This window comes from Erythrolamprus reginae, chromosome 13 (genome assembly GCF_031021105.1).
Source record: "Erythrolamprus reginae isolate rEryReg1 chromosome 13, rEryReg1.hap1, whole genome shotgun sequence".
Classification (NCBI taxonomy): domain Eukaryota; kingdom Metazoa; phylum Chordata; class Lepidosauria; order Squamata; family Dipsadidae; genus Erythrolamprus; species Erythrolamprus reginae.
The window spans coordinates 10,355,573-10,382,554 of record NC_091962.1 but is presented as its reverse complement, the minus strand read 5'-3'; the positions used below and the strand labels follow the sequence as shown (position 1 = coordinate 10,382,554).

The 26,982-nt window shown below is 45.5% G+C and overlaps 1 protein-coding gene across 1 annotated transcript; it reads left to right on the top strand.

Moving 5' to 3' along the window:
* The first annotated feature begins 602 nt into the window (after window positions 1–602).
* Window positions 603–26,982, top strand: ESRRA (estrogen related receptor alpha). Its single transcript, XM_070766182.1, has 7 exons — window positions 603–622; window positions 9,919–10,263; window positions 14,932–15,048; window positions 16,704–16,829; window positions 18,518–18,685; window positions 22,673–22,942; window positions 24,271–26,982. The coding sequence occupies exons 2-7, from the start codon at window positions 9,933–9,935 to the stop codon at window positions 24,516–24,518; spliced, it is 1,260 nt and encodes a 419-aa protein (XP_070622283.1). The 5' UTR covers window positions 603–622; window positions 9,919–9,932; the 3' UTR covers window positions 24,519–26,982.

The following is a 26,982-nucleotide window of genomic DNA, read 5'->3' as shown; positions in this document are numbered from 1 at the left end:
AAGTGCAATCAATCAATCAATCAATCAATCAATCAGTCAACAAACAAACAAATAAACAAACAAACAAACAAATAAATAAATACCTTGTTTAATGACCGTTTGGTTACAACGGACTGAAAAGAAAGCAACTCAGCACTATTTTTCACTCTTATAACCTCTGCAGCATCTTGGGTCACATGATTTACAATTAAGAAGGTTGACAATTGACTCACATTTATGACGACTGCAGTTTCTCGGGTCACGGCCGTATTCCCTTAAAAATCGCATTCCTCATTTAACAACCGGAGTGATTCCCTTAAGAAACGTGGCACAAGAAGTTGTCAAATGGGGGCAAAACAAATTTCTCACTTAACAACCTAAATTCTTGGTCGTATGTAGAGGACTAACTGTACTAGGCAGATGTCAATTTGATGGATTTTTTTTCTCCCTTCAGATTTAGAAATATGGTACCAAATTCAAGACTGTGGGAAAAATTGAAGAACTAATTGATTCTCTCCCCCCCCCCCCCCTTTTTTTTCCCCATTCTGCCATTGGGTGAAATAGAGAACTGTCCATTTTGGGGGACGTGCGACCTCTACTGGCCAGCGTCGGGACTGCAAAGATCCTAGGGAGAGGAAACCAGGTAGGAATCCTAAAATGTGATGGTTACAAATCCCATCATCCTCAGCTAGGAGGGCCTGCTCTGGATGAAGAGCCACCTCTCAGTCCTAATTGTCTACGCTAACGTGGCTCAACCTCAGCAATACCCAGGAATTCTTCAGCCTGTGTGAATTCTTGCAAAGGTTCAGAATTTGGAAGCTAGGTGAATGTAGAAATCCAAAGTTTGAGTAGTCAGGGCTGTTCAGATGAGAATATGTCTTATAGAACATATTGGGGTGGCATGCAAAGGAGATGAACGCACTTAAGAATATTTTATATCAGTAGATTTGTTTAATATAATCCTTTGCACGAGTTATGTTTTACTACTCAATTTAGCAAATCATACTGCATTTTAACTTATTATTTATTCAAATTCCCTCTATTTTAGCCAATTTTATTGTATTTTAACCTGTCACAGTTTTATGACGACCGATGTGGTCCTTTTTCTCGCTTTGATATGGTCGATTGACTAATCAAATAAAGTTGATATTGTATTGTATTGAGTAGAATCGAAGGGAGGAAGTTATCTCTTGCTTCATCTTCCTTTTTGCAACAATATATCTATTGCAATATATTATATCTGTCACTCTCTCATCATCATCTCTCGTTATCTATCAAATATCATATACATGTATTTCCTCTATGTATCATGTATGTATCTATCATTATCTATGTATATAAATCATTATCATCTATTTATTTATTAGAGTTGTATGCCGCCCCTCCCCTAAGACTATCTATCTATCTATCTATCTATCTATCTATCTATCTATCTATCTATCTATCTATCCATCTATGTATCCATCTATCCATCTATCCATCTATCCATCTATCTACTCTATCTATCTATCTATCTATCTACTCTATCTATCTATCTATCTATCTACTCTATCTATCTATCTATCTACTCTATCTATCTATCTCTATCTGATCCATCCATCCATCCATCCATCTATTTATCTATATTTAGTTATCATCTATCTTATTTATTTATCTATCCATCTATCCTTCTATAGTATACTATCTATCATACTGTATATCATCCATCTATCCTATCTAGCTATCATATATCATCTCTCGATTATCTCTACATCTATCTATCTATCTATCTATCTATCTATCCATCTATCCATCTATCCATCTATCCATCTATCCATCTATATCTATCTATCTATCTATCTATCTATCTATCTATCATCTATCTATCTATCTATCTATTCTATCTATCTATCTATCTATCTATCTATCTATCTATCTATCTATCTATCTATCTATCATCTATCTAATCTATCTATCCTCTTTCTTCTTCATCATCTAAATATAAATACTGTACTGTATAATTGCAGCCCCGAGTTGGGAGCGGCGGCGTGCAGGCGCGGGGACGCGCGCGGGGGAGGTAAGGGGGCGGAGGGCCGGGGGGGCGGCGTGCGCACGCGACCCCGCCCCCTGCTCTGCATGCCCCTCCCCCCGCCAGCTGGAGGGAGCCGAGTAGGAAGTGGGCTGCGATGTCCTTTTGTGTCCTCGAGCCCGGGGCCAGCGCGCTGCTCCGCCAACTCATGGGCCGCCCGGTGCCCGGCGCGCGGGGCCACTGAGGCCAGCCGCCCGGACGCGGCCCAGCGCCGGGACCCCCGCCGGCCGCCCCGGCCCTGCAGCGCCCGCGCCGAGCCCTTGGTCCGCGGCTCCAAGGTCAGTGCCAGCCTGGAGCCGGGAAGGGGGCGGGGGGCTGCAGGAGAGGGACCCCCCCCGGGGGAGGGGCCGGCTGGGGGGGGGCAGGTCCAGGAGGGGGCCTGGAGGGGGGTCCCATGGGCCGAGGAGGGGGGGACACGTGGGGGCGTCTCTGCCCGGCGAGGAAGAGGGGGAGACCAGCGCCTCCCCGGCTTCTCCCGCTCTCCCGTCCTCTCTCTCCAGCAAGCCGGGACTCGGGCGGGGGGGGGGGCAGGAGGGTCGCCTCCGCGATTGCCCCCACCCCGCTGGGGATGTCAGGGCCGGCAGATCGTGGCCAAATGTGGGGATTTGCCGGTAGGGAGGCGGAGAGGTGGGCGCCCCCTGATGGAAGGAGAGAGAGAGAGAGAGATTGGAATAGAGAGAGAGAAAGAAAGAGGGAGATTGAAAGAGAGAAAGGGAGAGAGAGAGAGCTTGGAAGAGAGAGAAAGAAAGAGATTAGAAGAGAGAGAGAAAGAGAGGGAGAGATTGATTGAGAAAGAAGAAGGAGATTGAAAGAGAGAAAAAAAGAAAGAGGGAGATTGAAAGAGAGAAAGGAGGGAGATTGAACGAGAGTGAAAGAGAAAGAAAGAAAGGGGGAATGAAAGAGAGAGAAAGAGAAAGAAAAGAGGGCATTGAAAAGGGAGAGAGGGAGCTTGAAAGAGAGAAAAAGAGTTTGGAAGAGAGAGAAAAAGAGGAGAGATTGAGAGAAACAAGGAGATTGAAAGAGAAAGAAAGAGGGAGATTGAAAGAGAGAAAGGGGGGAGACTGAAAGAGAGAAAGAAAGAGGGAGCTTGAAAGAGAGGGAGAGAGGGAGCTTGAAATAGAGAAAGAGGAGAGACTGAGAGAAAGAAAAAGACAGAGATCAAAAGAAGGGGGAAGATGGAGAGAGGGAGATTGAGAGAAAAAGAGAAAGAAAGAGGGTGATTGAAAGAGAGAGAAGGAAAGAGAGATTGAGAGAAAAAAGAACAAGAGAGAGATTTAGAGAAGGAAAGAGAGAGAAATGGGAGAGAGAGATTGAAAGAAAGAGAGAGAGAGCATTCCTGGACATGCCTGAGGATGAACTGTCACTTACAACTTTGCAGTTTGAGGGGGGGATGTGTGGAGGGGGGGTGTAGGCAAGAGGAGGGGGGGCCATTGGGTGCAACAAGGGAGGTCCAGGGGAAGACCAGACAGGCATTCACACACCCAGCTCGCTCTTTCCGAAGCACATGGTAGAAGAGCATGTGTGCATGGCAAAAAAAATCCCTCACACATACACACATACCTCTTCCCCCCCCCCCCCCCAGATGTGCCTGGATACCTGGACTCCCTCACCTGGACAGAGTCCAGCGCTGGCTGCTTCGGACAGCTGGACGTGACCTCTTAGACACCCCCCCCTCCCTGCAAACTGAGCCTGGCATCTAGTTGGCGCCAAGACACGTGTGAATGCAGAACGGGTGCAGAGGCGACTTTTAAATTCAATTTAATTGCAACATGCCCCCCACCCCATCCCGGACCCCTAAGAGAGGCCCTGTGGCTTGTTGTGTGTGTGTGCGTGTGTTTGGAGGGGGAGGAACCCGCAGGAATCCACTCCCTGGGAGGTCAAAGGTCACCAAGGGTGACTTTTAAAGGAGAAATGGTTTCTGCAAAGGATCACGTGGCTTCTAGGTGCAGGGAGAGCCACGGAGGAACTCCTTGTGTGTGTGTGTGTGTGTGTGTGTCACACAGCCCTTGCAGCTTCCCTGAGTCATGGATTGGAGTCTGTCTGCAGGGGTGTGTGTGTGTGTGTTTGTGTGTTATGTAATGCCACTTCTTCCCCCTCTTAAGTGCAAAGTTGGAGAAAGACTTGGCAAATGTTTCGGGGGGGGCCCGGACGAAAGTCGACCAAGGGGCACCCAATTTCACACACACACACACACACAAAACACGCACGCACACACACACACCCTCTTGCGTCAATTCTACTTGGGCCCTCCAAGTGCCGCAGATTGAAAGAGGGCAAAGGTTCGTCCGGCCGCAGAAATGCAAAACTTGCACACACACACACACAAAAAAAGAGAAGAGGAAAAAAATTCAAACTGCTCGGTGAAATCGGGGCGATCGGTTGTGTGAACAGGTCCAGGGTTCCGTAACCCATCCTCTGTGCCGCAGAGCCGGCTTCTTCCGCGTGAACAAAATGGCTGGTGGCGTTTTCTTCCTCCAGATTTTGTTAACGAGAATATTATTAGGGAACGTATTCGAAAGATCCCTGTTTGGGTCTGGTGAGGGATACCCCTCCAAGTCTGTTTTGAGACCACCCCTCTCTCTTTCTCTCCTCCCTCTCTCTTTCTTTCTCTGTCTCCCTCTCTCTCTTTCCCTCTCTCGTTCCCTCTCTTTCTCCCACCACACTCTCCCTCTCTTTCCCTCTTTTTCTCTCTCCTCCCTCTCTCTTTCTCTCTCTCCCTCTCTCTCTCTTTCTTTCTCTGTCTCCCTCTCTCTTTCTCTCTCCCTCTTTCTTTCTCTGTCTCCCTCTCTCTTTCCCTCTCTCTTTCTCTCTCTCCTTCCTCTCTCTCTCTCTCTCCCTCTCGCTTTCTTTCTCTGTCTCCCTCTCTCTTTCCCTCTCTCCTCCCTCTCTCTCTCTTTCTCTCTCTTCTTTTCCCTCTCTCTTTCTTTCCCTCTGTCTTTCTCTCTCTCCCTCCTTCTCTCTCTGTCTCTCTCACTCACAGAGAGAGAGAGAGAGAAACAGGTTGGGCTGATATGTCTGCAAAGGGACAGTTGCGGGCGAACCAAAGTTACACTTTTGCTACTGATCGTGGTCTGTCTAGACTATGGCTTGGGGAGCACTTCATAACTAGTGAAGGTGGGAAAGAAAAGGAGGGAGGGAAGGAAGAGGGAGGGGAAGATTGGAGAAAAAGAAGACAAAAAAGGAAAGAAGGAAGGAGAAAAAGAAAGAAGAAAGAAAAAGGAAGGAGGGAGGGAGGGAAGGAAGGAAGGAGAAAAAAGAAGAAAAAGGAAGGAAGGCGGAAGAAAAAGAAAGAATAAGAAAATGGAAGGAAAGGAAGAAGGAAAAGAAGAAAAGAGGGAAGGAAGGAAAGAAAGAAAACAAAAAGAGAAAGAAGGAAAGAAAGAAAGAAAGAAAGAAAGATTTTAACCCTAGGCTGAATAGACTGAATCCTTTAATTTTCAAGGTGGAGGGGTGGGTGTTGCATCCTTGAGAGTCAGGAGGAATGCTAGAAAGGAGGGAGGGAACCCAAGGTGACCGAGCCTGCTTTCATTCCTGCCTCCCCCCCACCTCCACGCCATGCCTGATAGGATCTTCCTGGAGTGACCTTGAAACCGTTTCATTCTCCTGGCTGGGTGCCGGGATCTACAGATCGGACCCAATAGCTGAACGAGGGGCACAGAAGTCAGACGAGAGGGTGGGTGGGGTGGGGAGGCGCTCATTCCAGCTCACTTTACCCCCCCCCCCTTCTCTAACCCCCCCCCCCCCGAACTGCAGAGGCCGTGTATCATCTCGAAACCCAGGAAATTAAGTCACGGCTAATTTTTGAAAGACGGGGTCTCGGTGGCTTAATTATCAGAAGGTTATTTTTCCAGCGGGGGGGTGGGTGGGTTTGCAGGATTGCTGTGCCCATCACCCTGATTTTTTGGGGGGCGGGGGGCTTCAGCTCCCCTCAAATTTCCTCCTGGAAATTGAACCCAACGAGCCTCCAAAAAATGCCCCCCCTCCGCACGCAATTTGCGGAATTAAGATATAAGAGATTTATAACGATCCACTCAGTGACGGTTTGAGTTATACGATGGCACTGGGGAAAAGGGGGACTTTTTGTGACCGATTCTCACGCTTAATGACCGTCAAAGCATTCGCGCCCCCTTTTCCCCCCGTTTTCAAAATTCAGATGCTGGTATTTATGAGGTCGCTCGGTCCCTTTTTAACGACCTTCTGTTAAGAAGGGGTAATGGCTAACTCAAAAGCTGCGGGCATTCACACAAGACAAGGAACTGGGGCGATATAATTAAGTCGGCCTGCCCCGTTACTAAACTGGGGTTTTGGGGTTCGCATGACAGAAGGACCTGAGGTGAGGGAATCAATTTGGCTCACTTTTGCCAGAGACACGAATGAAGTAGAAGTAACGTGAGAAAATATGATTTGACTGAAAGAGTAGTAGATGCTTGGAACAAACTTCTATGTTAGCAAATACTTCAGAAGAAAAGGATTTAGGGGTAGTGATTTCTGACAGTCTCAAAATGGGTGAACAGTGCAGTCAGGCGGTAGGGAAAGCAAGTAGGATGCTTGGCTGCATAGCTAGAGGTATAACAAGCAGGAAGAGGGAGATTGTGATCCCCTTATATAGAGCGCTGGTGAGACCACATTTGGAATACTGTGTTCAGTTCTGGAGACCTCACCTACAAAAAGATATTGACAAAATTGAACGGGTCCAAAGACGGGCTACAAGAATGGTGGAAGGTCTTAAGCATAAAACTTAGCAGGAAAGACTTCATGGACTCAATCTGTATAGTCTGGAGGACAGAAGGAAAAGGGGGGGACATGATCGAAACATTTAAATATGTTAAAGGGTTAAATAAGGTCCAGGAGGGAAGTGTTTTTAGTAGGAAAGTGAACACAAGAACAAGGGGACACAATCTGAAGTTAGTTGGGGGAAAGATCAAAAGCAACATGAGAAAATATTATTTGACTGAAAGAGTAGTAGATCCTTGGAACAAACTTCCAGCAGACGTGGTAGATAAATCCAGAGTCACTGAATTGAAACATGCCTGGGATAAAACATAGATCCATCCTAAGATAAAATACAGAAAATAGTATAAGGGCAGACTAGATGGACCAGGAGGTCTTTTTCTGCCGTCAGACTTCTATGTTTCTATGTTTCTAACTTCCAGCAGACGTGGTTGGTAAATCCACAGTCACTGAATCTAAACATGCCTGGGATAAACATAGATCCATCCTAAGATAAAATACAGGAAATAGCATAAGGGCAGACTAGATGGACCAGGAGGTCTTTTTCTGCCATCAATCTTCTAAGTTTCTATGAATGAAACAAACCAGGGGTAGGCAAAGTTGGCTCTTCTATGACGTGTGGACTTCAACTCCCAGAATTCCTGAGCTGGCATGATTGGCTCAGGAATTCTGGGAGTTGAAGTCCACAAGTCATAGAAGAGCCCAACGTTGCCTACCCGTGAACCAAACAAACAAACTGGGTTGGTTATGTGAATACGACGTGGGCTTTAACCTGGATGAAACAAACCTCACTCGTTACTTAGCAGTGATGATGTTGCCCAGCTTGGTAATGTTTCCAAGGAAACAACCAAGCTCAGAGATTGTGAAGGACTCTGCAGTCCTCCTCCTCCTCCTCCTTGTAAACCCCACTCCATCCTAGTACTGATGATATAATTTAGTTGGGTCATGAAAGGTCACCAAGGCCAGAGAGCAACAAGGATTCTACAGTCCTCCTCCTCCCCCCTCCTCCTCATCAAGGACAATTCCATCTGTCCACCCATCAGACTGGGGGAGGGAACTACTAACCCCATCGGAGAGGGTCTGCAAATTGGGCGTCCTCCTCGATCCACAGCTAACATTAGAGCACCATCTTTCAGCTGTGGCGAGGGGGGCGTTTGCCCAGGTTCGCCTGGTGCACCAGTTGCGGCCCTATCTGGACCGGGACTCATTGCTCACAGTCGCTCATGCCCTCATCACCTCGAGGTTCGATTACTGCAATGGTCTCTACATGGGGCTACCTTTGAAAAGTGTTCGGAAACTCCAGATCATGCAGAATGCGGCTGCGAGAGCTATCGTGGGCTCACGTCTCTCCAACACTCTGCAGTCTGCATTGGCTGTCGATTAGTTTCCGGTCACAATTCAAAGTGTTGGTTATGACCTATAAAGCCCTTCATGGCATCAGATCAGAATATCTCCGGGACCGCCTTCTGCCGCACGAATCCCTGCGACCGGTTAGGTCCCACAGAGTTGGCCTTCTCCGGCTCCCGTCGACTAAACAATGTCGTCTGGCAGGACCCAGGGGAAGAGCCTTCTCTGTGGCGGCCCCGGCCCTCTGGAATCAACTCCCCCCGGAGATTAGAACCGCCCCCACCCTCCTTGCCTATCGTGAGTTGCTAAAGACCCACCTATGTCGCCAGGCATGGGGGAACTGAGATCCCCCAGGCTTATATAGTTTACACGTGGTATGATTGTGTTGTATGGTTTTAATGTTGGCTTTTTAGATGTTTTTAATATTAGATTTGTTACAGTGTTATTATTTTGTTGTGAGCTGCTCCAAGTCTACAGAGAGGGGCGGCATACAAATCTAATAAATAATAATTATTTATTATGTATTATGTATTATGTATTATGTATTATGTATTATGTATTATTTATTATTTATTATTTATTATTTATTATTTATTATTTATTATTTATTATTTATTATTTATTATTTATTATTTATTATTTATTATTTATTATTTATTATTTATTATTTATTATTTATTATTTATTATTTATTATCATCATCAATCCCACTCCTTTCCAGCACTGATGACGTTACCCACTCCCAAATACACAAACACACAATAAGACAGTTCAGAAAACGTCAGCCTCTGGGTTAGAGTGCAGTAGGTCGGTAAAATGAGGACCCAGATTGTTGGGGGCAAGAGGCTGACTCTCTGTAAACCGCTTAGAGAGAGTGCTGTAAAGCACTGATAAGCGGCATATAAGTCTAAATGCTGTTGCTACTCTACTCCCAACTCTACTGAGAGCCTTGGTGGCGCAGTGGTTAGAGTGCAGTACTGCAGGCTACTTCTGCAGATTACCGGCTGCCAGCCGTTTGGCAGATAGAATCTCAGTAGGCTCAGCCTTTCCAAGGTCGGTAAAATGAGGGCCTAGATTAGAATAGAATAGAAAATATAGAATAGAATAGAAAATATAGAATAGAGAAGAGAAGAGAAAATAGAGAATAGAATAGAAGAATAGAATAGAAAATAGAGAAGAGAATAGAGAAGAGAATAGAGAATAGAATAGAAGAATAGAATAGAAAATAGAGAATAGAAAATAGAGAATAGAGAAGAGAAGAGAAAATAGAGAATAGAGAATAGAATAGAAGAATAGAATAGAAAATAGAGAATAGAGAATAGAGAATAGAGAAGAGAAGAGAAAATAGAGAATAGAGAATAGAATAGAAGAATAGAAAATAGAGAAGAGAATAGAGAATAGAATAGAAGAATAGAGAATAGAATAGAATAGAGAATAGAATAGAATAGAATAGAATTCTTTCTTGGCCAAGTGTGATTGGACACACAAGGAATATGTCTTGGTGCAGATGCTCTCAGCGTACATAAAATAAAAATATACATTTGTCAAGAACCATGAGGTACAACACTTAATGATTGTCATAGGGGTCAAATAAGCAATGAAGAAACAATATTAATAAAAATCTTAGGATACAAGCAACAAATTACAGTCATACAGTCCTAAGTGGGAGGAAAAGGATGATAGGAATGATGAGGAAAAAAAGTAGTAGAAATAGAAAAAAATAAAGATAGATAAATTAAAAAAAACACCCTAGAATAAATAAATCAATAAAGATCTTCCCCTCCTTCCTGCAGAGCTCTCTCCAGCCATGTCCTCCCGGGAACGCCGGACGGAATTCTTCATCAAAACCGAGCCGGCTTCGCCCGATAGCCTCGTCCAGCACAGTCCCAGCGGGTCTTCGGATACCAGCACCAGCGGGGCCCCAGCTGAGCTCGAGACCGCCAGCACCTTACCGGCTGGGACTGGAGCTTCCCGCCGACGGCATGAGGACGTGGACGAAGCTCCCGGACGGGGCAAATACATGCTGAACACGATGCCCAAGCGACTGTGCTTGGTCTGCGGGGACATCGCCTCGGGGTACCACTACGGGGTGGCCTCCTGCGAAGCCTGCAAGGCGTTTTTCAAGCGGACGATCCAAGGTCAGTTCTTCCCTTTTCCTAGCTCTACGGTCCGTCCTCCTTCCGTCCTTCCTTCCTTAAACCCGATAGACATTCACAGCTGTGATAGATTATCAATCGATCGACCAATCTGAATGGAGCACGAAGGGACTCCCCGGAGGTCTTCTAGTCTAGAAGAGACTGTGGTGCGCTGGCCTAGAAGTGGAGATCTCGCTCCCAGTCAGGAGGCTTGTGAGTTCGATCCTAGGTAGAGGGAGATATTTCTCTCCCTGGGCACAATGAGAATTATAGCTGCTGAACAAAACTCCATATTGGTGACAGGAAGGGCAGTGGGCCAGTATACACTCTGCTAGCCCTATTCAGCTATCCAGATTCCACCCTGCAAGGGATTATGGGGTCATTACAAGAAGATGCATCAGTCAGAATAGAGCTAAAAGGGACCTTGGAGGTCTTCAGAAGAAAAGGATTTAGGGGTAGTGATTTCTGACAGTCTCAAAATGGGTGAGCAGTGCAGTCAGGCGGTAGGGAAAGCAAGTAGGATGCTTGGCTGCATACCTAGAGGTATAACAAGCAGGAAGAGGGAGATTATGATCCCGCTATATAGAGCGCTGGTGAGACCACATTTGGAATACTGTGTTCAGTTCTGGAGACCTCACCTACAAAAAGATATTGACAAAATTGAACGGGTCCAAAGACAGACTACAGGAATGGTGGAAGGTCTTAAGCATAAAACGTATCAGGAAAGACTTCATGAACTCCATCTGTATAGTCTGGAGGACAGAAGGAAAAGGGGGGACATGATCGAAACATTTAAATATGTTAAAGGGTTAAATAAGGTCCAGGAGGGAAGTGTTTTCAGTAGGAAAGTGAACACAAGAACAAGGGGACACAATCTGAAGTTAGTTGGGGGAAAGATCAAAAGCAACATGAGAAAATATTATTTGACTGAAAGAGTAGTAGATCCTTGGAACAAATTTCCAGCAGACGTGGTAGATAAATCCAGAGTCACTGAATTGAAACATGCCTGGGATAAAACATAGATCCATCCTAAGATAAAATACAGAAAATAGTATAAGGGCAGACTAGATGGACCATGAGGTCTTTTTCTGCCCTCAGACTTCTATGTTTCTATGTTTCTGCTCAAGAAGGAGGCCCTATCCCCGTGATGGCAAACCTGTGGCACAAATGCCACAGGTGGTACATGGAGCCATATCGGAGAGCACTCGAGGGGTTGCCCTACCTCACACGCTAGCCAGCTGATTTTCAGCCTTGATAAAGGTCATTTCACCCTCTGGAGCCTTCAGGGAAACTTCCTGAAACCCCAGAGTGCAAAAAAACCGCGCAATGCACAAACAGGAAGTTTGGAAAACGGACTTCCGGTTTGCCTGTTGTGCTGGGTTTTTTTGCACTTTGGGGCTTCAGGAACCTTTTTTTCCGGAGTGTGAAAAACAGCACAGCAGGCAAACCGGAAGTCTGTTTTTCTGAACTTCCGGTTTGCCTATTTGACCATTTCTTTACCGTCCTAGGCTTCAGTGAGGCCTTCCCCACATGTGCTGGGACGGGCAGGGAGGAATTGTGGGCACATTAAAGCTGTGATTTAATGTGTAGGAGGGCCTCTTTTCATCCTAAACTGTTGTTAAATAGAGGACTGCCTGCATTTGAAATGATTTTATCGAACGTCCTGCACATACAAAAGTAATGCGATTATTTTTAAAAAGTAATTTATTGAACGGATTTGCACAAACACTTAAAATTCTTCAAAGTACTGTCCTTGGGCCTCTACACATTTTTTCCTGCGACTGTGCCATGACCGGTACGCGCCCTGGAAGGCGTCTTCGAGGACCTCTCGCAAGGTCTTTGTCACGGCTGATTGGATCTCTTCTATGGGTTCCTTTCAGGACTGCCTTAATCCAAGGGAACAAAAAGAAGTCTGCTGGGGCGACGTCAGGACTATGGGGGGGTGGGGCAGCGTTGGCACCTGGTGTTTGGCCAGGAACTTGCAGACTCGTAGCGCGTTATGGCAAGGCAATCAGCCGTGACAAAGACCTTGCGAGAGGTCCCCGAAGACGCCTTCCAGGGCGCGTACCGGTCATGGCAGAGTTGCTGGAAAAAATGTGTAGAGGCCCAAGGATAGTACTTTGACGAATTTTAAGTGTTTGTGCAAATCTGTTCAATAAATTACTTTTTAAAAAAATTGCATTACTTTTGGAACGCACCCTGCACTTAGAAACATAGAAGACTGATGGCAGAAAAAGACCTCATGGTCCATCTAGTCTGCCCTTATACTATTTCCTGTATTTTATCTTACAATGGATATATGTTTATCCCAGGCATGTTTAAATTCAGTTACTGTGGATTTACCAACCACGTCTGCTGGAAGTTTGTTCCAAGGATCTACTACTCTTTCAGTAAAATAATATTTTCTCATGTTGCCTTTGATCTTTCCCCCAACTAACTTCAGATTGTGTCCCCTTGTTCTTGTGTTCACTTTCCTATTAAAAACACTTCCCTCCTGAACCTTATTTAACCCTTTAACATATTTAAATGTTTCGATCATGTCCCCCCTTTTCCTTCTGTCCTCCAGACTATACAGATTGAGTTCATTAAGTCTTTCCTGATACGTTTTATGCTTAAGACCTTCCACCCTTCTTGTAGCCCGTCTTTGGACCCGTTCAATTTTGTCAATATCTTTTTGTAGGTGAGGTCTCCAGAACTGAACACAGTATTCCAAATGTGGTCTCACCAGCGCTCTATATAATGGGATCACAATCTCCCTCTTCCTGCTTGTTATACCTCTAGCTGTGCAGCCAAGCATCCTACTTGCTTTTCCTACCGCCCGACCACACTGCTCACCCATTTTGAGACTGTCAGAAACCACTGCCCCTAAATCCTTCTCTTCTGAAGTTTTTGCTAACACAGAACTGCCAATGCAATACTCAGATTGAGGATTCCTTTTCCCCCAAGTGCATTATTTCACATTTGGAAACATTAAGCTGCAGTTTCCATTGCTTTGACCATTTATCTAGTAAAGCTAAATCATTTACCATATTACAGACCCCTCCAGGAATATCAACCCTATTGCCTTCTAAATTTTTTTTGCTAAAACGTTTTTTCCCCTTAATTTTGGTTAGATACAAATGTCAGAAATAAATCAGAAACAAACAGTAGGGAAGGCTCTCTCCTTTAGCATGTCTTTTGAATGTTCATCTTCACATTAAAAAAAAACAACAAATCAAACCTGGAAGATCTCTTTAAATCCCTTTGGATTCTTGGAAACCCGACCAGGAAACCAAATGCAAAACAGGCTCCTATAACTAAGACATGAAGTACGTTTTGGTTTGCACGCCCTGGCTTTAAATCCACGCTCTTCCCTAACTTTGACACCCATCTGTCTGGTTTTGACAAATCACTGGGAATCTTTCAAAAATTCCCCAATTTGGTTGCGTCACAAAGCAGGAGGGGAAATTCCAGGAGTTAAAAGTGATTTATCTAACAGAATTTTTTTTTAAAAAAAACTTTCCAGCCTGGAGGAAATCAGATTTTTTGGGGGGTGGGGGGGGTGGAGGGTGTTGTTCCACTGTGCTGGAGGGGGGATATAAAATAGGAACATTAAAAGCTACCTGGATTGGACTAGAAACTTTATTTGCCCCGTGCTGGGAGAGTTAAGACGCCCACAGGCAATTTACAGTGGCTTTATTTAGTTGTCAGTCTATTCAGGAATGAAATGCTGTTGTTGAGCCTGTAGGACAGATTGAGTAAACTACATGTAGTCCTCGACTTACGCCCCACAATTGAGGTCCAAATTTATTTTGCCAAGTGAGTTTTTCTTAACTCAGTTTTGCTCCATTTTATAGCCTTACTAGCTTAGTAACACAGTTGTTAAGTGAATTTGGCTTCCCCGTTGCTTGTTAAAAGGTTGCAAAGGGGGGGGGGATCACATGACACCCCCCCCCGGACACTGCAACCATCACAAATGGGAGTCGATTGCCAAGCCTCTGAATTTTGATCGCATGACCTTGGGGAATACTACAGGGGTCATAAATGTGAAAAACGATCCTACGTTGCTTTTTTCAGTCCCGTTGTAACTTTGAATAGTCACTGAACAAACTGTTGTATGTCGAGGACTACCTGTACTAAATAAATATTTTTTTAAAAAAAACTAGCCATCGACAAGCACATAGAGGTAAACCACATTTACGCACCCTTCAAAAGAGTAAAATTTTTAAAAGAGCTAAGTCCTAAGTCGCTTTTTTCAGTGCCGTTGTAACTTCAAATGGTCACTAAACAAACTGTTGTACGTCGAGGACTACCTGTACTAAATAAATAATTAAAAAATAAACTGGCCATCGACAGATGCATAGAAGTAAACCACATTTACACACCCTTCAAAAGAGTCAATTTTTTAAAAGAGTTAAATCCTAAGTCTCTTTTTTCAGTGCCGTTGTAACTTCAAATGGTCACTAAACAAACTGTACTAAATAAATAATTAAAAAATAAACTGGCCATCGACAGATGCATAGAGGTAAACCACATTTACACACCCTTCAAAAGAGTCAATTTTTTAAAAAACTAAGTCTTAAGTCGCTTTCTTCAGTGGCGTCGTAACTCCGAACAGTCACTAAATCAGCTGTTGTAAGTCAAGGATTGACTGTGGTGGATTAACATGGCTGCCGTTGCTCTGTCCTGCAGGAAGCATTGAGTACAGCTGTCCAGCGACCAACGAGTGTGAAATCACCAAACGTCGGCGGAAAGCGTGCCAGGCGTGCCGTTTCACCAAGTGCCTGCGTGTGGGCATGCTGAAGGAAGGTAATTTATTTTGGGGGGAAAGGAGCTTAAATCTCCAACGATGGGTCCTCATTTACTGACCACAATTGGGAACCAGCAATTTGATCATTAAGCAAAACTTAAAGATTGCTGACTATCTTGACTATTGACAGACCTACAAGGTTCGTGAATGCAAGAATGGGTTGCAAATATGTTACTTTTTTTTTTTCATATTATTGTAATCAGCCCTGAGTCCTTTGGGATTGGGCAGCATAGAAGTCTAAATAAATAAATAAATGGTCATTAAACGAGGCAGCCGCTAAACGAGGACTGTCTGTAAAATGGGTTCGATTTTTCCCCTTCACTTATGTGGATGAAACTGTTTTAGAGGAAGTTTAACTTTTGGCCTATGGAATGCTAACTATGATGCGGAATGCACCTTAGATTGTAATTTAAGATTAGACCGTTGTAAACAATATTATGGCTTATGGTTTGATCTTCTTTAAATGCTTTTTTTGGAAAAGTCTACGGAGAGGGGTGGCATACAAATCTAATAAATTATTATTATTATTATTATTATTATTATTATTATTAATCCTATAATGTTTCCATATTTATATCAATATGTATACCTTAAAATATATCAATAACTTACACAATTATATACTTTTATTCAATCATAAATCAATATCCTATTCTGAACTTAGTCCTTCCTTCCTTCCTTCCTACCCTTCCCTTCCCTTCCCCTTAAATTCTTCCCCCCCATACAGCCTTCCCAACCCCAACTTTGGCTTTCAAAAGCAGCTTCTGAAGAACCATCCCAATCCTCCACAATACCATGGGGTAGGGATGATGGGTGTTGTAATCCAGCCACACCCTTTAGTTTCATTTTGCAGAAACAAAAGGGAAGTTTTGGTGGGCAATTTTCCCAGGAGCCAGAGTTTTTAATCACACTTAATTTACCATTAAGCTTTGCTCCAGCTTGGCGCGGAATGATGAAGACACTGCCTCTGAGCATAACAGTTATGCCTCTGTGCCACAGTTAAATCCCAATCCCTTGGAAGGAAGGAAGGATTTGGAGCAATGGTTCTCAATGCTGCGACCTCTTAATATAGTTTGTTTGTTTGTTTGTTTATTTATCTATTTATCTATCTATCTATTTATCTATCTATCTATCTATCTATCTATCTATCTATCTATCTATCTATCTATCTATCTATCTATCTACTTACTTACTTATTTATTTACTTATTTATTTATTGAATTTCTATGCCACCTCTCTCTGAGGACTCGTGGTGTGGTGACTCCCAACCATAAGTCTAGCGCCAATTCCCCCAACAGAGCTTGAAGCTGATTGGCAGGAAGGTCAGAGCAACAACCCCACTGTAAATGCCTAATTGGTGGGATTGTAAAAATATGTACGAATAGCAGCTTTACTTTCTAACACCGTGGGAAATTTGTCTTTCCCCAGGGTCTCAGGCGACCCCTGTGAAACAGTCCTTCGACCACAAAGGGGTCCCAACCCCCAGGCTGAGAACCACTGAATTGGAGGGAAGAAGGGTCAACGTTTTGAGGGAAGATTTGGATGTTTTGAGAAAGGCACAAGGGGACAACGGTCTTTAGCAAGAAACGAAACTACATGTTTTCTTCCGAGCCGTAACTGTTATTCCTTTCTTCCCCCCCGTGCCAATTTTCAGGGGTACGCCTTGACCGGGTTCGCGGGGGCCGCCAGAAATATAAACGCCGGCCAGAGGTGGACGGTGCCCCCTATCCCAGCACTTTTGTGACCCCGCAGATCGCCACAGCTACCGCCAAGAAGTCAGGTGAGTTTGCGGAATCTCTCGCATAATTTGGGGGTGCAGAAACCTCAGTTTTGGGATTCTACTTCTGGAGACGTTGTGGCCAGCTGCAGACCAACAAACCATTGTTGGTTTAAGCAGGCTTGAGTGACATACCTGCTAAGCCATCTTAGGATCTGGAGGTGGTCTAAGGCAGTGATTTTCAACCTTTTTTGAGCCATGGCACATTTTTTACATTTACAAAACCCTGGGGTACATTGAGGGGGGGGGGGGGAGCGGCTAAAAAAAGTTTGGACAACATTTTTTTCTTTCTCTTCCTCCTTTTCGCTCTATTTTCTCTTTTTTTTCTCTCTCTCCATCCCTCTTTCTTTCTTTCTCTCTTCCTTCCTTCCTTCCTCTTTTTTGCTCTCTTTCTCCCTCCCTCCCTCCCTCCCTCCCACCCTCTATGTCTTTCTCTCTCCTACCTTCCCTCCCTCTCTTTCTCTCTCTCTTGCTTTCTCTCTCTTGTTCTCTTTCTCTCTCTTGTTCTCTTTCTCTCTCTCTCTTGCTTTCTTTCTTTCTCTCTCTCTCTCTCTTTCTTTCTCTCTCTCTTGCTTTCTTTCTCTCTCTCTCTTGTTTTCTTTCTCTCTTTCTCTCTCTTTCTTTCTCTCTATCTCTCTTGCTTTCTCTCTCTTTCTCTCTCTCTCTCTCTCTTTATTTCTTTCTCTCTCTCTTGTTTTCTTTCTCTCTCTGAGCTTCGCGGCACACCTGACCATGTCTCACGGCACACTAGTGTGCTGCGGCACACTGGTTGAAAAACACTGGTCTAAGGCAGGGGTAGGCAAAGTTGGCTCTTCTATGACGTGTGGACTTCAACTCCCAGAATTCCTGAGCCAATCATGCTAGCACAGGAATTCTGGGAGTTGATGTCCACACGTCATAGAGGAGCCAACTTTGCCTACCCCTGGTCTAGGGTGATCCAGAGTGATGCTGAACCAGATTTCTTTGCCTTAGATAGTCCCTTGCTTGGAGGAAAGGAGGAGAGAGGGAGGAAGGAAGGAAGGAAGGAGGGAAGGGAAAGAAAGAGAAAGAAAGGAAGGAAATAAAAGGGAGGGAGGGTGGGAGTGAATGAAAGAGAAAGAAGGAAGGCAGAAAGAAAGGGAAGGAGAAAGAGAAGAAATAAAAAGAAAAGATAAAAGTAAAGGGAGGGAAGGAAGGAGGAAAGAAAGAAAGAAAGAAAGAGGAAGGATGGAAAGAAGGAAGGAAGGAAAAAGAAAGGAAGGAAAATAAAGGGAGGGAGAGTGGGAATGAATGAGAAAGAAGGAAGGCAGAAAGAAAGGGAAGAAGAAAGAGAAGAAAGAAAAAGAAAAGATAAAAGAAAAGGGAAGGGAAGGAAGGAAGGAGGAAAGAAAGAAAGAAAACCGAAGCACATTTAAAAAATAATGAAATAACTTCCAGTTTTCTTTTAATAAATATTACTTACACTTTTCTGCATCCTCCATTTTTCTACTCATCAAACCACTTAGCATAATTTCAAGTTCTCCCGTCTGTCTGTCTCTCTCTCTCTCTCTCTCTCTCTCACACACACACATCCAAAGAGGAGACCTGGGGCATCGTTGTCTCTTCCATGATTTTTTCCTCCCTCCCTTATTCATTTTCCTCCCTTTGTTGTTCCTCTCTTTCTCTTGGGAAAAAGCCAAACGCCTTCTCTTTCTTTCCCTTCCAATGACCAGCCCCCATGAACACAATGGTATCGCACTTGTTGGTCGCCGAACCGGAAAAACTCTACGCCATGCCCGACCCGGCGCTTCCCGAGGGCCCCGCGAAAGCCGCAAGCACTTTGTGTGACCTGGCCGACCGGGAAATTGTGGTTATCATTGGCTGGGCCAAAAATATACCAGGTAAGCCACAAAGTTTTCCATCTGTGCCCAATGCTGTCTTCTCTATTTTCCTAGAGCAGGGGTCATGTTAAGCTCAGGAATTCTGGGAGCTGAAGCCCAAACGCCATAGAAGAGCCAACTTTGCCTACCCCTGGTTTGTTTCATTCATAGAAACATAGAAGATTGATGGCACAAAAAGACCTCCTGGTCCATCTAGTCTGTCCTTATACTTTTTCTTGTATTTTATCTTAGGATGGATATACAGTATGTTTATCCCAGGCATGTTTCGATTCAGTCTGCTGGAAGTTTGTTCCAAGCATCTACTACTCTTTCGGTAAAATAAGAGCAAATCACGGATGGTCCTCAGACTTATCACATTTCTTGCTTAGTGGCCATTCAAAAGCGCTGAAAAAAGCGACTTACAGCCATCACATACAGTCAAGGGGTCAAAATTTGGGCGCTTGGCAGCCGTCATGGAGTTACGACGGCTTCAGCATCCTGTTTGCGACCTTCTCAACCAGTCAATCAATGGAGGAAGCCATATTTACATAACGACCACCTGATTCATTTAACAACTTCAGGGATTCACTTATAAATCGGAGCATATATATATACATATATTATAAAATAGGATGACTTTATAACTGCCTTTACTTAGCCATGGAAATTCTGGTCTCGGTTGTGTTCTGTCGGGCTCTCTGGTAGACTCCTCCCAAAAATTCACAGGTACAAATTTCAGACACACACACGTTTGAAAATTCAAAACAATGTTCTTTATAATGAAAATTCACTTAACCCAAGCCCTCTTTTGGTATAGCAAAGAGCACTTGTCTCCAACCAAACAGGTAATTTGTACAAGTCCCTTATCAGTTCTGTGATACTTAGCTTGCAGCTGTGAGGCAATTCACAGTCCTTTTTCTTTCACAAAGTGACACACACTTTGCTCTGGTTTAGTTTCAAAGCGGGGGAAAATCAGCACACAAAAGGTCAAAGGCAGCAAGGCAGTCACGAAACACCACGATCAGATAATCTTCCACAATGGCCAAACCCACAGGCTGCTATTTTTAGCAGCCTCACTACTTACCACAGCCCCAACCAACCAAAGGTGGCCTCATTTTCTTTGATAATAATCTCTCAGTTGTTGCTGCCTATGCATCGCTCTCCGCATGCTTGGCTGTGTCATTAACTCTTGTTCCGAATCCAAGGAGGAGCTAGATAATTGACCTCCTTCTGAGCTGTCCCACACTCTCCTCCTCCCTGTCACTCATGTCTTCTTGGTCAGAGGAGCCTTCATCATCAGATTCCACGGGGGGGGGGGGCGCAAAACAGGCCTGCAGCATGTGGATGTCTCCCCCACATCCACAGTCCTTGGGGCAGGAGCTGGGCCAGAGCTAACCACAACAGGTTGCAGTCAAAAGTTGAGAACTAGCAATGCCCAGGTCTCCCTCCCATTAGATCCTACGAAAAAGGACATTAAAGTATTGAAAAGTAGTGTAAACCTAGGAAGCTAAGCTGTAATATTTCTTAATGTCCTAATATTACCTAATTATTCTATTTTAGCAACTCTTGACCTGTTGAAAAAAACACCTTTGCTTTCCTGCACACACAAATCCTGTTTTAATCCCTTGCAACATAAAATTAGAAGTTAATTGGAGGATAGAACTTGATAGCTTTTGTGCTTTTGGTGATACACCTACTTATTCCTGTTTGTTGTTGTTTGGCTTTCATGTTAGATATTTGCTGTGGTTAGCTCTGGCCCAGCTCCTGCCCCAAGGAATGTGGAGGTGGATGCAGGGGAAACATCAAGATGTCATAGGCCTGTTTTATTGCCGACAGATTCAGGTAGTGAAGTTTCCTCAGAAGAAGAAGGTGGGGGTGACTTGGAAGAGGGGGGCTTGGCAGACAGCCCAGGAAGCCAATCTCCATTATCTTCGGTAGATTCGGATGATGAATTGTTAGACCCACGCATGCGTAGAGTTATGCATAGGAGAGAACAACTGAAGAAATATTACAGGGGATAGAGAATCCACCTGTGGTTGGGTGGGGCTCACGTAATTATAGCAGCTGTTAAATTGGCAGCGTGCGGGCTCAGCAGCGTGGAGATTATCTGATCGTAGTTGTGGGGAGTCACGGAGTTTGAGAAAAGAAATCCTTGTAAGTTTTTGCCACGTCTGGAACAAACAGTATTTGTGCCGAACTTCACAGTATTGGTTTATTGTTGATTTAATGCCTGCCTTGTTATCGGACTGTAATCCCTTACTGCCTTGTTTATGCAAGAAATCCCTTTGGATTCTAAAAGGGAGTTTTGCTTCTCTTTTGTTGAGATAAAAAACATTTACTGGACTTCTACTGCGTGTATGTGTCTGTTTTGAACCAATTTCCTTTTCATTGGAGGCTTGTACTAGAAGCCGGCAGAACATATATTGATACCTGGGTATCTGTTGATGGAGCACTGTGTCTCCATTTTATTCCTTTTTTGCCCGTTATTAAATCCACTGATTCTTTGTCCTCCTTGGAAAATATTCTGTGCCTACTTTGCTTGTATGGGCACAACAATTTTTGGATAATTCTGCTGATGTTGAGTCCAATCTGGATGTCTTATGTGTGCTATAATGGAGATCAGCCAAAAATTGCACACTCTCCAGTGAGGTCTTCATGTCATTCATAATTTTTGTTGCTCCTTCCCTATATATTTTACTTTTTAAAAAATTGTTTATTGGGAGCAAGGCTGGGGGTTGTTAACTGTGACTTTTATTTACATATCCTTGTTTATTTCCTTCCAATGGTACCAATCTTGGATTCACCGTTTGCACTTTTTGTACTTCAATAAACTCAAAGCCAATAAAAAAAAATAGAAGTTAAAATTATGTGGGGAAAAAAGATATTCTTTAGAAATTGTTGTAAAGTGTGATTATAAATTGGCCCTTTCTGTACAGGTCATCTTTGATTTGCAATCCTTCCTTTATTAGTGTTCTGTCGGGCTCTCCGGTAGACTCCTCCCAAAAATTCATAGGTACAAATTTCAGACACACACACACGTTTGAAAATTCAAAACAATGTTCTTTATAATGAAAAGTCACTTAAACCAAGCCCTCTTTTGGTATAGCAAAGAGCACTCGTCTCCAAACAAACTGGTAATTTGTACAAGTCCTTTATCAGTTCTGTGATATTTAGCTTGCAGCTGTGAGGCAATTCACAGTCCTTCTTCTTTCACAAAGTGAAACACACTTTGCTCTGGTTTAGTTTCAAAGCAGGGGAAAATCAGCACACAAAAAGTCAAAGTCAGTAAAGCAGTCACGAAACACAACGATCAGATAATCCTCCACAATGGCCAAACCCACAGGCTGCTATTTATAGCAGCCTCACTAATTACCACAGCCCCACCCAACCACAGGTGGCCTCATTTTCTTTGATAATAATCTCTCAGTTGTTGTTGCCTATGCATCGGTCTCCGCATGCATGGCTGTATCATTAACTCTTGTTCTGAATCCAAGGAGGAGCTAGATAATTGATCTCCTTCTGAGCTGTCTGCCACACTCTCCTCCTCCCTGTCACTCATGTCTTCTTGGTCAGAGGAGCCTTCATCAGCAGATTCCACGGGGGCAAAACAGGCCTGCAGCATGTGGATGTCTCCCCCACATCCACAATCCTTGGGGCAGGAGCTGGGCCACAGCTAACAACAACAATTAGTGATGTTCCAAGTTATAATGGAGCTGGGGGGGAAATGACTTATGACTGTTTTTAACATTTTATGCAGCCGAGGTCACAACCATCACAACTCACGTTTATGTGACCGTCTGACAACCAGAGTCAATGCAAAAACCAGGTTCATTTAACAACCATTTTACTCACTTAAAACAAAGGCACTGATTCGTTTAGCGACTGTGGCAAGAAAGTTGGTAAAAGGGGCCAAACTCACTTAGCCCCTGTCTTGTTCAGGAATAGCAATGCTGGGCTGAATGGTGGTTGTAAGGTGAGGACTTTTCAGGTTTGCTTTCTCCGTCTCAGGGTTCCCGGCGTTGTCTTTGGCTGATCAGATGTCCGTCCTCCAGAGCGTCTGGCTGGAGGTTTTACTCCTCGGCGTCGCCTGGCGCTCGCTGCCTTGTGAAGACGACATTGTGTTTGCGGAGGATTTCGCGCTCGACGAAGAGGCGGCCCGGACGGCGGGGCTGCTGGAGCTGAGCAGCGTCGTCCTCCAGCTGGTGCGGAAATACCGGGCGCTGCGCTTGGAACGCGAGGAATATGTGCTGCTGAAGGCCTTGGCCCTGGCCAATTCAGGTGAGCTCAGAGGAGAGGCTGCGTCTTGTCTAGCTAGAAACTGGGAGATGGTGAGTTCTAGTTCCACCTCGGGCGTGAAAGCCCACTGGGTTAACGTGGGCCAATCACTAGGAGACAGTGAGTTCTAGTTTTACCTCAGGCATGAAAGCCCACTGAGTCAACATGGGCCAGTGACCAGGAGACAGTGAGTTCTAGTTCTGCCTCAGACATTGAAAGCCCACTGAGTCAACATGGGCCAGTGACCAAGAGACAGTGAGTTCTAGTTCTACCTCAGGCATGAAAGCCCACTGAGTCAACATGGGCCAGTGACCAGGAGATGGTGAGTTTTAGTTTCACCTCAGACATGAAAGCCCACTGAGTCAACATGGGCCAATCACCAGGAGACGGCGATTTCTACTTCTACCTCAGGCGTGAAGGCCCAATGGGTTAATTTGGGTCAATCACCAGGAGACAGTGAGTTCTAGTTTTACCTCAGGCATAAAAGCCCACTGGATTAACTTGGTCCAATCACCAGGAGACAGTGAGTTCTAATTCTACCTCAGGCGTGAAGGCCCAATGGGTTAATTTGGGCCAGTGACCAGGAGACAGTGAGTTCTAGTTTTACCTCAGGCATGAAAGCCCACTGGATTAACTTGGGCCAATCACCAGGAGACACTGAGTTCTAATTCTACCTCAGGCGTGAAGGCCCAATGGGTTAATTTGGGTCAATCACCAGGAGACAGCGAGTTCTAGTTTTACCTCAGGCATGAAAGCCCACTGGATTAACTTGGGCCAATCACCAGGAGACAGTGAGTTCTAATTCTACCTCAGGCGTGAAGGCCCAATGGGTTAATTTGGGCCAGTGACCAGGAGACAGTGAGTTCTAGTTTTACCTCAGGCATGAAAGCCCACTGGATTAACTTGGGCCAATCACCAGGAGACACTGAGTTCTAATTCTACCTCAGGCGTGAAGGCCCAATGGGTTAATTTGGGTCAATCACCAGGAGACAGCGAGTTCTAGTTTTACCTCAGGCATGAAAGCCCACTGGATTAACTTGGGCCAATCACCAGGAGACAGTGAGTTCTAATTCTACCTCAGGCATGAAAGCCCACTGAGTTAACATGGGCCAGTGACCAGGAGACAGCGAGTTCTAGTTTTACTTCAGGCATGAAAGCCCACTGGATTAACTTGGGCCAATCACCAGGAGATGTGAATTCTAGTTTTACCTCAGGCATGAAAGCCCATTGGATTAACTTGGGCCAATCACCAGGAGACGGTGACTACCTTAGGCATGAGTTCTAATTCCAACCAATCCCTGTAATCCCATCGCTTTCCCTTCTGCCCCCAGACTCCGTCCATATCGAGGACATGGCGGCCGTGCAACGCCTCCGCGACGTCCTTCATGAGGCGTTGCTGGAGTACGAAGCCTCGCGGCGTCCCGAGGAGCCTCGCCGAGCCGGCCGCCTTTTGCTGACCCTCCCGCTGCTGCGCCAAACCGCCACCCGGGTCCTGCACCACTTCTACAGCCTGAAACTGGAAGGCAAAATCCCCATGCATAAGCTCTTCCTGGAGATGTTGGAAGCCATGATGGACTGACGGCGGGACAGGCTGGGAATCGGGGTCAGGATTCAGGAGGGTGGGGGAGCCCAGGCATCCAGGGATGGGTGGGCGGGGGTGCGAAGTGCGCGAGCGAGACCAGCAGCCGCAGAGGCCCGGATGCGGATTCTTCCACCTACTGAATACCCGCCATGGCTATCACGCTAACTAATATGCATTTCACCGTATGCAAACCTCGCGGTCGCCCCGCCCCAAGCTTCGCGCAGCGCGGGGAACGACATCACTGCAACACAGGCGCCACGGCAACCCTCCCCGGATTTGATTTGACACCCGGGACCGGTTGGTGGAGACAGGGACAAAACGTTTTTGGAAGCCATACTTTTAATTTTAATTTATTGATCGGGAAGGAGATTAGAGCAAGGCTTCTCTTCCTCGGCAGCAGGAAGGGGCGGGCAGGTTGGACTTCAATTCCCAGAATTCCCCAGTCTTTAAGGGGGGGGATTTTTGGCTCCCAGAATTCCTCAGGCAACATGCTGGAAGAGCGGTGGACTTCGATTCCCAGAATTCCCCAGCTAGCATACTTTAATATGGGGGACTTCACCTCAGGCCACATGCTTTAAGCTAGGTGGATGTCAATTCCCAGAATTCCCGAGCAAGCACACTTTCAGCTGGGGGGGAGACTTCAACTCCCAGAATTCATATGGGCTGTGGAATTCTGGGAGTTGTTGTCCAGGCTTCTAGCTGCTGAGGTTGAGAAAGAGATTAGATCCTGTGGCCTAGCAATTTGGGGCTCAAGCGTTGCGAAAAGAATACAGGGCACTTTAGCTTATAGGACCCCGATGGCGAACCTATGACTCTGTGGCACAAAGAGGCATATTGGACGGCATGCCAGGTTGCCCTATGTCACGCGCGCACTAGCCAGCTGATTTTCAGCCTTGGGGAAGGCCGTTTTGCCTTCCGGAAGCTTCCTTGAAGCCTGGGAATGCAAAAACCTACCCAAGGGACAAACCGGAAGTTCAGAAAAATGGACTTCCGGTTTCCACATTGTGCTGTTTTTCGCACTCCGGAGGCTTCTGGGAAGCTTCCTGAAGGCCCGGAGTGAGAAAAACAACCCAATGGGGGAAACCGGAAGTCTGTTTTTCCGAACTTCCGGTTTGCCCATTTGGACGTTTTTTCCCCACAGTCCCAGGCTTCAGCGAGGCCTGTGCCCATGCGCGGGAACGGTGGGAGGGATTGTGCTCATGCGCAGGGGCCGTGTGAGAGTGCGCATGTGTGGCGGGGGAAGGAATGAGTGTCGGCACATAGGCGCATGCTAGCACAAGCAGCCCCCTCCTTTTGGCACACGAATCAAAAAAAGGGTTCGCCATCACTGTTATAGTAGGATGTGGGGGAAATCGGCGCTTTCCCACCCCAGATGTGGTGAGAGACGTCTCATTTGGGTGGGTGGGGGGCTAGCTGAACATCTCTGTGGGTCTGTTTTGAGGAGGAGGTCTTTTGTCGGACGTTTCTTTGTTCATTCGCTTGGGCTGTGCCCCGATCCAAAGCACCTTAAGACATTGCGGGAAGTTACGGCTCCGGGAATTCGGGATGTAGAGAAATGGGGGGGGGAGACGCCCCCCCCCCCATTTTGCCTTTGCGTGCCGTCTTCGCGCAATCTCAGGGGAGGGATACCCCTCCGCCTTTCTCTGCCCCCATTCCTCCCATCCTTCTCTCCTTCTCCGAATTATCCTTTCGAAGCAATAACTTTTGAATTTTTGTTTTTTTTTAAAAATCCCGGGATGCGGAGAGTTGGGGGGTCTCCGAGGAGGGGGGGGGACGACGACTACTGCCTCGTTTGCACGCAACCTGCCTTCAAACCCAGGAAAGTGGTGGGCTGTGGTGAAGGATCAAGGCCCCCCCTCCCCTCTGAGACAAGATTAATTTAAAAAAAACAACAAAAGGCCGGTCCTTTTCGTTCTTGCATCCTTCACCGAATCTCCACATAGCAATAGTTCAAAAGGCAAATTTTTGCTTTGCTTTTTTCAGGTGTGACGCCCTGTCTCCCCTCACCCCAACAGGTGACTGCCCGCTTCCCCACCTTAAGCCCGATCCCCCACCTCTGTCCAAAGCAATAAAAAAAACCTCCCCCACCTTATTATCCCCCTTCTCAATTCCCTTCCTTCCCCGCTTAAAATTTGGAAGGGAAGGCCCCATGTGGCTTGAACGGGACAGCCGTGTACATAGCAATATATTTTATTGTATATTTGTTGCAGGAAAAGAAAAAAAAATTAAGGAAAAAAAAAGATCGCGATACACCTGTCCCCTCCCCCAATGAGGCAGGTGCGACGTTCTTCTTGGGGAGGGAAGATGGGCAAAAAAACCAGACGCTGGATTTTTTTTTTTTAAATTAAATTATGTGTGTGTACATATTATAAATACTCTGATTTGTGTATAGGCGGTTATACATTCATAGAGAGCTCTATTACTGAAAGAATTAAAAGGCCATTGCAGCCTCTGGCAACGA

Coding starts and splice junctions, on each gene's coding strand:
- ESRRA (XM_070766182.1), top strand. CDS start 9,933: ATGTCCTCCCGGGAACGCCGGACGGAATTCTTCATCAAAACCGAGCCG. Junction 10,264..14,931: donor TTTCAAGCGGACGATCCAAG/GTCAGTTCTTCC, acceptor TCTGTCCTGCAG/GAAGCATTGAGTACAGCTGT. Junction 18,686..22,672: donor CTGGGCCAAAAATATACCAG/GTAAGCCACAAA, acceptor TCTCCGTCTCAG/GGTTCCCGGCGTTGTCTTTG.